Source organism: Mixophyes fleayi, chromosome 5, assembly GCF_038048845.1.
Source record: "Mixophyes fleayi isolate aMixFle1 chromosome 5, aMixFle1.hap1, whole genome shotgun sequence".
Lineage (NCBI taxonomy): Eukaryota > Metazoa > Chordata > Amphibia > Anura > Limnodynastidae > Mixophyes > Mixophyes fleayi.
The window spans coordinates 142,296,465-142,309,333 of record NC_134406.1 but is presented as its reverse complement, the minus strand read 5'-3'; the positions used below and the strand labels follow the sequence as shown (position 1 = coordinate 142,309,333).

At 37.2% G+C, this 12,869-nt stretch overlaps 1 protein-coding gene across 2 annotated transcripts in view; it reads left to right on the top strand.

The window, feature by feature from the left end:
• Positions 1-12,869, top strand: part of GABBR2 (gamma-aminobutyric acid type B receptor subunit 2) — a 683,104-nt gene that overhangs the window by 649,013 nt on the left and 21,222 nt on the right. For both annotated transcript variants that reach the window (XM_075212899.1, XM_075212900.1), the window contains exon 17: positions 11,148-11,277. In XM_075212899.1, coding sequence (XP_075069000.1) covers positions 11,148-11,277 — 130 coding nt within the window. The remainder of the gene's footprint in view (positions 1-11,147; positions 11,278-12,869) is intronic.

The window sequence follows — 12,869 nt, the reverse complement described above, 5'->3', positions numbered from 1 at the left end:
ATTTAACCTCCTGTATCCGACTCCTATTGACCTATAGATTGTAAGCTTGCAAGCAAGGCCCTCTTACCTCTTTGCCTGTTTTACCTAGCATTATTTATTACTGTGTTTGTCCCCAATTGTAAAGCTGTAAGGAAGTTGCTGGCGCTATATAAATAAATGTTGGTGATGATGATGATGATGACCAGAACTTGGAGATACATCTGTGCATGCAGCCCTGTCTGCTACATCTTCCAAAGCAAAGGACACTTACTTCAGTCTACGATTTTGAGGAGTGAACGGGGTGGGGAAGGTGTGTTTTATAATTAATAATAGGGGCATGCCTACTCAAGCCCACACAGCCATGTCTGAATCAAGCTCTGAGCATCTCAAAGTTACTTGTTTTTCTGCCGTAACTCTTGCTCCAGCTACAAGGCTAGTCTAAGCCCTGATCACTAGTGATGACAATCTTGTATGCATGCAAGAACATCTGTTTGCAATCAGGAGGGACTGTAAAAAATAATTTTATGTTCAGTAGACATTAAGTACACACTAAGAAATGAGTAAGAAAAAAATATTTTACTTTTTGATCATTAATGCCTTTATTATTAACTGGTGGTATTAGATGTGTAGAGCACAACAGACCTATACCCAAATTCAACAGTACCCGTATTTTCAGATCCGTGCTTTGTCGAATTTGGAATTGTGCAAAACTGAAATAGGTGAGTATTTACCAAAGTGATACCAAATGCAGTTTGTGCTCCGTATGCGTGCCTTGATGAATCAGGAACAACATGTTCATCTTTGCTTTCAGCAGCTGGCAAAGTTCAGTAGCAACAGGTGTAGTGCTTGCATGAGTTTGTTTAATCTCCCTCTGACTAGAAATGAGCAAACTTTTCAAAACTATTTTGCAAATATTTGACTAGTTCAGCAATTGCAATGTCGCCACATGAAATTTGATCTGAAATATTCCAAGCCCTCCTCTAACCCCACAAAACTGCAAGTGAATTAAGAATAGTCTGTCAAATAACATTCTGCAAGGCTGACAAAAGCAGGAACGATGGCCTGTTCGCTGCAGGACTCATTTTTGTGAAAATGTTATTCGCTATATTTACATTTTAGCCTTATTCACAGTTTACCAACACAGAATAAAGACATATTGCAGATGGAGTGCTCTCTATACAGCCTTGTTACATTTCCCTTAATGCCTTTAATATACAATTCCTTACATTCACAGTTTAAATAGTCATAGCCGGTTGTTTGGCCTGATTACTGGGCATCTGCCTTTTTTTTTTTCCTTTAAAATGTCCCTAATAGGCTGCTGAGTCGGATCTTGTCCCCAGGCTAAAATTTGCCAGCCCTCCCCTGTTGCTGGGCAGCAGGTGTGGCATATTTGTCCAAACACACTCGTCTGGGACATGCCTGATAGTTTTCTCTTGTAAGCCACTGGTCCACCAGACTTGCCATCCTGTCAAATAGGTTCCATTGGATTGGATAGGGTGGTCTAGCAATTAGCCATAAATAATACCATGTCTGTCTAATTTTGATGAAAGATAAAATAATAATATGTTATTGTCATTGGCTTACCTTTTATTAAATTTGATATGTATTTATGTAAATAAAGCATTTATATGACAGCTCTGGTTAAAACTACATAATCTTATTTGCCAATTACTGTGGTAAAAGAAGATATGTGAATTATTTGTCCTTATATAATTCCCAGGTAACTCATATCTGACTAAACAAGTAGTACATATAAATTACATATTTACATAGATTTGTTGAAGACATTAATCTACTTCAACAAAATATGAATCATATATTACTAATGTGTAGATACCTTAATCATTAGTGCTATTTATAAATGACACCAGCAAATGGCATTTGCGTGATGGCTCGACTGCATGTAAGCCTGGGTCTCTAAATGACAGCCACAGGATTTGGTGGTGTGTTCAGGAGCCATACAGATTAGTTCCTATCCTTACTATCATTATACTTGCCAATCAAAATGAATACGGTGGGCCTGATTTAGAGTTGCATGTAAGCGTGTTTGTGCAACATAATGATACCTCTTGGTGTGAATTTGACACATTGCTCATGCACACAACTTGCAACAGTAATTAGAGTTATATACATTTTAGTAAAAGTTTTTACATACATTAGTTTTCAGACATAAATTTTGCACCTATGAAAGGAAAGCGCAAATGTGTCAGTTGATAATGTGATATCAGCTCTCCCGTCCCACATACAGCCACAGAGATTACCATCCCAAACAGAAACAAGCTTTGGATTGGAAAATAAACTTTGTCACCCCAGTGGTCCCATTACAATAGTAAGGTGTCCCTAAAACTGTTATCTATTATAGCAACAGAGATAAAATGAGCAAATAACCAGATATTACTATTTATTATTGCATTTCTTAGTATCCCTTTGAGATGCATCTTATTTTTAGTAACACAGATCTTAAAATATATTAGCTACAAGGAATACATTTTGCACCTAAACAAATTGGGTGCAAGTTTTTGGAGTGGATGATGGTGATTGTCATATATTTGCTTCAAACTCATCATCTATATGCTAGATTTAAGGTTGCATGTATAAAATCTGTGCAAATGAAAGTGGATTAATGGAAAGCAAATGTGCAGCTATTTCTTTGCTCATGCTCAAACTGAGCATCTTTTCATTGAACTCTAAATTAGGTATTGTGCGTTAGCTTTGAAATTTGGATGTGCTTCCACAATTTGTCATAGGACTTGCTTGTTATATTATCACCTGACATCCTTGCAGGGTAGAAATGTCCTATTAAATGGATAATAGACTTAAAAAGAGAATCCCATGTAAAGCAATACTAATAAATTCATACAGAATTAATCTATTAGAAATTGCTGTAGAAATTACTATTACCTTGGATGTATTAGTGCTAAATATTGTAGACCTATCTCAGCTGACTCCTCAAGGTAAAAAACAAATTCTCCAAGTCTGAGAAAAGTACTCATTTATAATTACAACAATCGGCCACAACATTAAAACTACCTGCTTATTATTGTAGGTGGAAGAAACTCTTTCTGGGGAGCTTACCTTGGACGTCTGCGCTTGATTTGTGTGTCTTGAGGGTTGTTGCTGCTGTTACGGGGGATCTGGGCGTTCCAGTTCCCAAGCTTGTTGTTGGTGGTTCCGTTGTTTCTGCCGTGGCGCAACCTGGGATGGAAGTAGAGAGGGGTGTGGGAGGGTAGAAGAGTGGGGGATTGGCAGACAACAGTAAAAGTGGTACAGACAATATACTTGGATGCTATTGAATTTAGCAGTTGATTATAGCTTGTTTTGCAGTTTTTCACGTCTATAGCTCTTTTGCTTTGTTTATAGCTCTAGTGCAGTGTATATTGTTTGTGGTGGTGGTACCATATTTTCTACTGTTAGTAGTTTATAGCTCTGGGGGTTAGAGCGGATAGGGTTGTTTATAGCCCTATGTTTAGCTCAGTGGTTATAGGTCGTAGTATTTGTAGCAATGTCTATAGCTCTAACTTTATAGGTCAATCAGTTTAGCTCTTTGCTTTTTAGCAGTAGGTGGTGGAAGTGGTAATAATCCCTATTAATGGGATAGATGTGTAATGACTGGTGAGCAGTATCTGCCCAGTGGAAATATATTGTTTAGAGTGGGGCGGGTGGAGGCTTTAATGGTGGCTATGTGTAATCTATGTGGCAATATTATATATGTGTTAGAGTTATAGACATAAAGATATAAAGTTAGAGCTATAGACATTGCTACCAATACTACGACCTATAACCACTGAGCTAAACATAGGGCTATAAACAACTCTATCCGCTCTAACCCCCAGAGCTATAAACTACTAACAGTATAAAATTCGGTACCACCGCCACAAACAATATACACTGCACTAGAGATATAAACAAATCAAAAGAGCTATAGACGTGAAAAACTGCAAAACAGGCTATAATCAAGTGCTAAATTCAATAGCCTCCAAGTATATTGTCTGTACCGCTTTTACTTTTGTTTCCCAATCCCCCACTCTTCTACCCTCCCACACCCCTCTCTACTTCCACTGCTTATTATTGTGTAGGTCCCCCTCGCTCGACTCATATCAGCTCTGCACGTTGAAGCATGGGCTCCACAAGACCTCTGAAGGTGTCCCGTGGTATCTGCAACCAAGCCATTAGCAGCAGATCCTTTAAGTCCTGTAAATTGCTGGATGGGGCCTCCATAGCTCGGACTTTTTTTTCGCACATCTCACAGACAAACCGAGATCTGGGGAATATGAAGGCCAAGTCAACACCGTGAACTCTTTGTCACATTCCTCAAATCATTCCTGAACAATTTTTGCAGTGCGACAGGGCACATTATCCTGCTTAAAGACGACACTGCCATCAGGGAATACCATTGCCATGATGACATGTCATTGTTCTGAAACAATGTTTAGGTAGCTGGTACATGTCAAAGGAACATCCACATGAATGCCAGGACCCAAGGTTTCCCAGCAGAACATTGCCCAGAGCATCATATGTAATGCCTGATGTAAATTTACATGGTGTAAAAGAAAATGTGATTCCTCAGATCAGACCAACTTCTTCCAGTGCTCCATGGTCCACTTCTGGTGCTCATGTGCCCATTGTAGGTGGTTTTGGTGGTGGAAAGAGGTCAGTATTAGCACCAGTCTGCAGCTATGCCGTCCTATATGCAGCAAGCTACTATGCACTGTGTATTCTGACATCTTTCTATCATAGTAAGCATTAAATTATTCAGCAATTTGTGTTATAGCAGCTCTTCTGTGGGATTAAACCAGACGAGCCAGCCACTGGTCTCCACGAACACACTTATGGTAGGTACTAACTACTGCATATTGGGAGCAACCCACAAGGCCAGTCATTTGGGAGATGCTCTGACCCAGCCATTACAATTGTATTTTGCCCATTTTCCCTATCATACCCCCCCCACCCCCCCAAAAAAAGAATCCATTGTGCTACCAAATGAAACCTTTAGCATAAAAAAGTTTTTCAAAGCAAAGCAAATGCAGCAAATCAGGGTCAGTCAGGTATCAACTGGTAGCAAATTCATAATAGATAATGAAAACAAACATAAGAAAACAAACACGCACATCAGCTTGAAGGTAATCTTGATAATTTTCTTTGTTGAACTGCTCCATCTCATTGATATATTTTGGGTGCCTTGGATGGACTGGGTACTTTAGGGAATTTCAATTTAGTTAAGTCAGGATTGTGAGTCATTCCAAAACACACAATTTCTTTCACTACATTAAGTTTGTTGTACATTTATTTGTGTGTTTTTTTTCATGCATAATATTTTTCATGTAGGCATAAAATTCCACTTGAATATTATTTGCTACCAAAGCATGCTTCCAATAGCCTCCCGGATCATTCTATGGAAAAGCGTTGATGGGAGTCAATGTTTTGTTTTGTTTTTTAGAGCAGTAATTTCCTTCTTGACTTCCATCCATATACACTAATGCTGCTCACTGTTTTCCATATGGACTACCATACAAAAATTGTGTACTTTGTGACCTACTCAGTAACATGAGCCTCAACATATTTTTGTGGTACTCGGAAATGTCAGTGTTGTTATGCAAATTTGTGTTTTTGTATTGGGAAGGGGCCATCAAACTCATACCTAATTGCCCTCACATTGATTGAAATGTCAAAAAAAATGTTTTCCAGTAAAAAGCAATATTTGGATCAGTGCATTAAGATACATAAAAAAGTACATTTATTTTGTTTTATTTAAACGTATTCTTTATTTTTATTTTTAAAATAAAGATCACATTTGAGGTCAAAATAATGCAGCAATACAGATATAACTAACGGTTAAACATTCAATCTCACCAGTATACACCCCCCCACCCCCTCTATAAACCAAAATTATGGTTTAACCATAAGCTCTAAACCAAACATTCAACACCAAGCTGTAACAAAATATAAGGACAAGTAGTTGGCAAAATGAAAAGATAGCTATGGCAATCTGCTCTAAATACCTTTTATCATCAGCTATTTATATAGCGCCACTAATACCGCAGCGCTGTGCAGAGAACTCACATCAGTCCCTAGGCCATTGGAGCTCACAGTATAAATTAACATAAACACACAGACAGAGAGACTAGGTTCAATTTAATAGCAGCTAATTAACCTACTAGTATATTTTTGGAATGTGGGAGGAAAGCGGAGCAACCAGAGGAACCCCACGCAAGTCAGGGAGAACATACAAACACACAGATAAGGTCATGGTTGGGAATCAAACTCATGACCACAGTGCTGTCAGGCAGAAGTGCTAATCACTAAGCCACCATGCTTCTTCTATTAAAGGGAAAATATTACCTAGTTTCCTAATTTATTTGCAAGCCTTTTTTACTTTATTTTTCATTTAATCTTATAGTAAAACTTAATGACATAGATTACTTTACACATACGATCTTATAACTCTACGGGGGGATTTCAATTGGCCACGTTGCTGTAAAAAGTAACGTGGCCTTCACATTATTACCGTTATTATGGTAATAGTGCGCTTAATTACTGTTATTACGGTAGTTCCAACACCGGCTTTTTGCTCGTAGCTCCCTGAGCTGCGGGCAGAAAGCCGGGTTAATATTACCGTAATAACAGTAATAGATTTTACGCGGCTGTACTTCGGGGGGAATTTATTTCCTCCCCTACTTATTTGATATTTTCGTATTAATCTGTATGAGAAGTCATATTGCAAATTCCATTTAGGTGAAATGTAATATAATTAATATAATTGTAATATAATTCAGTGACACAAACATAATCTTCCCATAATTAGTAGCTATGTTACTGTATGATGAAAAATTATAAAATACTTATTTAGTATAATAAATCCATAACTTAAATGTAACATATAGTCAAATGAGGATTTGGAATATTTTGTAGTGCTTGAAATGCAGTACTGATTTCACAGAGCAGCATTATTCTGCGTCTATAAATCCTTGTTTGGACTACAGTTTGCTTATGGTTATATTGGTCCATAAAAGGTCTTTATGGAGCTTGAGTTAATGAAGAAACAGGCATTGCTTTTGATAAATGGCAATAAGAATGATGGATTTTTACATTAGAAAAGAGATATGTCTGGCATTATATGATACCTTATTCAAATAAACTAAAAATCAATATAAGTATCTCTCTGTGAATATTTTTTTCTTTCCAGTAAGGGCAGTAAAAATGTGGTATATACTGCTTAAGGAGGTTGGACAGTATAATGTAAACTTTCAGGAAAACCCTTTTTCTTTTTTCCTTCTTTAAAAATATATTCATAAAATTGTGGTAATTCAGCTTATGTATAGAGTAATGTTGACTGATAAATCAGCTGCCCTGGGAGCTAGCAAGCTATTTTCCACCATTAAGACAAATGTGCAGTGGATGAGGAATGGGGACCCCCTTCATCTTTTTGGGTTATTTTACTGCTTGCCTCTACTTTTGGACCAAGCCATTTCCCTTCAGGGAGTTTTAGCATTGGACATTTGGGTACCTTCAACACCATTATCCCAGATTGTCCGCTTAGTATATTCAGTAATGTATACTAGTTTCCTCTAGGGAAAGATAATTCCTATCTTAATGCAGTGGTTCCCAAACTGTGCGTCACATCTCCTTGGGGTGCCGCGGTGATCTCACATGGGTACCTTGACCAGTGCCAGTTGTAAGCAAGTCAGGGGACTACTTGGTAATTATTTTGGGTTAAGGGTGCCTTGAAGCATGATGGAGTCCCTAAGGGTGCCTGGAACTGAGAAAGTTTGGGATCCACTGCCTTAATGCCTTAATACTTGTTTTTCATCTCTATGATTGTCAGTTTTCCCCAGCTTTATGCTGATACAATGCCACTGTGGGGCTGAAGAATAAATAACACCTTCCTCGCCCTAGTCTGGTTGGCCATTTAAGCTTTCATTTAATATGTATTGTAGACTTTGGGAGTTCATGACTATTAAATATGGGGTGCCTCATTTCAGTATAAGAGCAAGACAAAAAGGGAGCAGAATTACACCTTGACAAAACTATATTGCACTGAGGAGGGGGGAGAGCAAACCTAAATGTGAGGACAGATTTAGAGTTGTGAGTGGGCTTGTCCTAGCTGAACTTTAAATTGCAAAAATAAAGCTGCCTGGTATTTGAACACTACATGCAAAGGCAGTCAGTATTTCCCCTGCTTTGCTCCTAAATGGGAACAATTGACACTTTTCCCTTGATGTCCTATGCTATTGGATATTTATACCTGAACATGATCCCTTTTTTTAACTTTTTTTCTTTTCTTTTTGGATTACTTATGTTTTTATATATGTATATATATATATATATATATATATATATATATATATATATACAAGTTAACCCGTGCATGATACTCATGCATTCTAGTCAAATCAAGCTACTTAAGGTGTTAAAAAGGTTCTTGTCATGCATTTGGGCCATAGCCCAGGCCTCAACCACCAACCACTCCCCACTGTCACCCCCGGCAACCACCAACCACTCCCAACTGTCACTTCTCCTTCAAGAAATATATATATATTTTTTTAAAATCTTTATAAACACTTTTAACAATTAACAAATTAAATTAACAAATTAAAAACATCTTAGTATACCAAATTTCAGCCCTTTCTGAATTTTTTTTCCCACACACACTAAGAATTTAGTAGGTTAGTGTATAACTCAGCCCAGCAGGTGGCGCTGCAGCTTGGTTTTATTTTTTCCACACACACACAGACAGACTAACACATGCCACTAGACATTTATATTATAGATATATATATATATATGACACATTGCTTTACACATATGGACAATATATATATATACAGCTGGATAATTTTGTTTGATAGCATGTTTAATTCTTTATGCCGGTGCCACTTGTCAATAAGGCGATAATCTGGCTTGTGTTTAGTGCTATCCATGGCATTTTAACCCTCCCAGACTTCCATAACTGGGTACAGTGCTCTAGACATCTATGTGTTCCTATTGTATAAATGTCACTGATGAAGGGATAACCTTATGTTCCCTCTTGTTAAAGATCTGTTTTAGACCAAAATGTTGAGATGATAAAGATTACATGTGGAAAGCAATATCTGGATGCATCAGTGCATTTTTCTTTCTCTATTCATATGCAACTTACTGCACCCTATATTGTTTACCTATATTGTTTTTGGGAGTATCATACCAATTTATTTTTAATAATACAATTACAAAGGAGTGTTAAACAGTAAAGTTATTTTAAAAAGTGAAACCATTTGTCGATTTTAGTATGGTAGTGCTACATACATTAACTGTGGACCTCTGCTAGACAGCCTCAATAAACAAGAAATGATACTAGGCTCCATTAGGATAACAGTGCTGCAGAGTCAGCTGTCATTTCAAACCCTACATAGGTACCAACTTAGGCACTGAGAAATAATTATCAACACTGTGGTAATATCTCCTCAGCCCCTTTTCTATATTCTCGCTAGAGATGTTCACTGACCCCCGTATTTTGGTTTTGGTTTTGGCAAAACCGCCCTTGAGTGTACTGATTTTGGATCTGTATTTTTTGGGAAAAATTGCTAAAATATGCTAAAATCACTTTAACATAGGCTTTAGCAGATGATGTAGAGGGATTACTATCATCATGACTGGTGCCAGCAGCTGCTTAGTGCTCCTGGTCATCTGTGGACTGATGTGAATCCATATCGATGGCACAGAGCTATGTGACTTGAGACTTTTAAGAACACTGTCACTCCTATTATTCTGTTTCAGCACTGATAATGAGCAATGGCACGTACAGTGTAGACTGGCAAGAACACTGCCACCTCTCCTGTTTCTGGGTGAGCAATGGCACAGTACAATATCACTGGAGACTTTTAAAAACACTGTCAGCCCTCCTCTTTCTCTTTCTTTGATGATGCTGGCTAACTGCACTTGAGACTGCTACCTCCTCCTACTATAGTAGTCAGATCTTTGCTGAGGACACTTACAATAACTCAAAGAATGTCATATCCAGCATAATTGAACCCACATACCTGTTGGCAAAAGAAATTAAACTTAATTTAGCAGTTTTGCAGACTGCTCTACTGTAAGATTCTAACATCATCATCATCATTTATCATCATTTATTTATATAGCGCCAACATATTCCGTAGCGCTTGACTCATTCTGGCAGGAGTATGTTTGGAAGTAATGAGTTAGAAATAATTGGACACTGTAATACTATATGGGGAAATATATTGAGGGGATTAATTAAAACTGCAAAAAAGTTCTGTAACCCACAGCAACCAATCAGACTATGGGTTCTATTTACTAAACTGTGATGAGTCAAAAATCTGAAGAAAACAACTGTTTACTCCAGAGAATGACCACTGCAGCTGTTCCTTTTGAAATGAAGGAGAAATCAGAGATGGTAAATTTCAGCAATAGTGGTTAAACATGCAACAGTGTAAGTTGTAGATTACACGGCCCTGCTGGAGGGATCTGCAAATTTAATATAACAAGAGGTTAAATAAGTAGTTGTGGCCTTCATAAAGACACCATTTGTGCTTACTTCACATACTGTCATTCGGATAACATTCAAAATGTCACAATAAATATATAAATTTACATTATATATACATAAATATATATATATATATATATATATATATATATATATATATATATAGATACTATATAAATGCATAGTGGCGTGTGTGAAAAAAAACAAACAAGCTGCAGCGCCACCTGCTGGGCAGAGTCATACACTGACCTATATATTTCTTGAAGGAGAAATGACAGTTGGGAGTGGTTGGTGGTTGCCGGGGGTGACAGTGGGGAGTTTTTAACACCTTAAGTAGCTTGATGAAGGATGTGGCGATGAAGATGAAGGATGAGGTGATGGAGAAAAATGAGGTGGTGACATGTGGACAAAACCACATTAAAAAAGGGTGCTTGCGTCGGGAAGTAACGCTCTTCCCCTGAGGAGGCCTGGCCTAGCCCCAAATGCATGACAAGAACCTTTTTAACCCTTAAGTAGCTTGATTTGACTAGAATGCATGAGTATCATGCACGGGTTAACTTGTGTATATATATATATATATATATATATATATATATATATACACACATGTTCTTATATATATACACTTTATACAGATGGCTAAAAAGTGTAAAATGGTAATTGAAATATCTTACTGTTACAGCTGGACAAAGATCTTGAGGAAGTTACAATGCAACTTCAAGATACACCAGAGAAAACAACCTATATCAAGCAGAACCACTACCAGGATCTGAATGATATTCTCAGTGTACAAAACTTTACAGACAGCAAAGGTAAGGTGTAAATAAATCATGTATTTTATTAATATTGTGTGTTGGCATTCAGGCAATGTATATACCTGAGAATTAAACTGAAAATACTATTTTTGAGGCAGTATCCGAATACTGTAAATTATTATGAGACATTTCTCAGAAGTGTGTGTATTTTATGTTGATGCAATATATAGGACAGGCATATAAATTTTGCAACTGTCCTCTGGAAACAGCTACGTCCAGGGCTAGTCTTTCTGAAGCAGTAGTTTGATTTGCAATTAATGGCAAATTTTAACCAATCCAAACTCTTTTGAGAACTAATTCTATATTATATATTCTTAGTGGACAACTTAGTTTCCAACTTTAAAGTTGTATGGCTGTCTTTTGCTAAGATTAGTTAAGTAGTTTTATTTAGAACAGAGGTGAATTGGAATTAACTTCCTTTCAAATCTCTACCACGTGAACAAATGTTGAGTCAGCAGCTGGAATACCAGAGATTGTAGAAGAAAAAGAACAAGAATTTGAGAGTTCTTCAAACACAAAAATGGAGATTTACCTGAAGAGGAGGGAGTTGAATTATTAAACGCAAACTGTGCCCAAGGGAGGAATTCTTCCTGATCAGACTGATAATCTGAAACGTAATATTATAAAAATTGTTCTACGTTTTGATTGCCTCTGGTTGACCGTTTCTTTCCAGATAGTAAGCTGAGGAGAAAGATCAACTGATGCCAAGGAGATTGTGAGAGCAGTCTAAAATTTGAGCATAAATGAATACCCCCTATCAGACTATCAGTGGAAATACCATGATATTTGAATACATGATAGCAAATTAAAAAGCAAGTTGTTTGGCTGAAAGTAAACAAGTAACGCATTATGCTAAAACTGTCCATAATGAACAAAATAGCAATATACTCTATAGAAATAGGTAAATTATCTTTAGTAATATATTAGACTACAACTCTTTAGGAATAGACAAAGTGTTCAACATGTCAATGAGAGCAGCATGTAATTATTTCTTTTCTCACACAAATTTAACAAACATTCACTTATGGTTTAGCTGCATCTCTTTTATTAATAGTTTTATATACATTTTATAAATACTGTTATAGAAAGTAACTTGGTGATCTTTTGTGTGCCAGGATATCCCACTAGTTTGAAGTTCTTTAAAACAGATAATCAAAGGTTAGATGGTACGTACAACAGGATGCCGGGTTGTCTGTAGGAACATTCATACACAGTGCAACATGGTGGCACAGGGGTTAGTATTGCCGCCTCACAGCACTGGGGTTGTGGATTTGATTCCAACATTGCACAATCTGTGAAGAGTTTGTATTTTCTCCCCATGTTTGTGTGTTATCTGACGTGTGTGTGTGTGTGTGTGTGTGTGTGTGTGGTAGGAAATATAGATTGTAAGCTCCACTGGGGCAGGGACTGATGTGAGTGATTAAATATTCTCTGTATTTTGATGCACAGAGATAAACACTTTTGTTTTGCCTCAGTGCACTTAGATGGTTTGCTCAGTGCACATCAAGGTGCACGCATACTCTCAGCTGTCGGGAGACAATCCTGCAAACTAAAAGTGTGTGGAGATAAGGAAAAATCTGAAGAGGTTC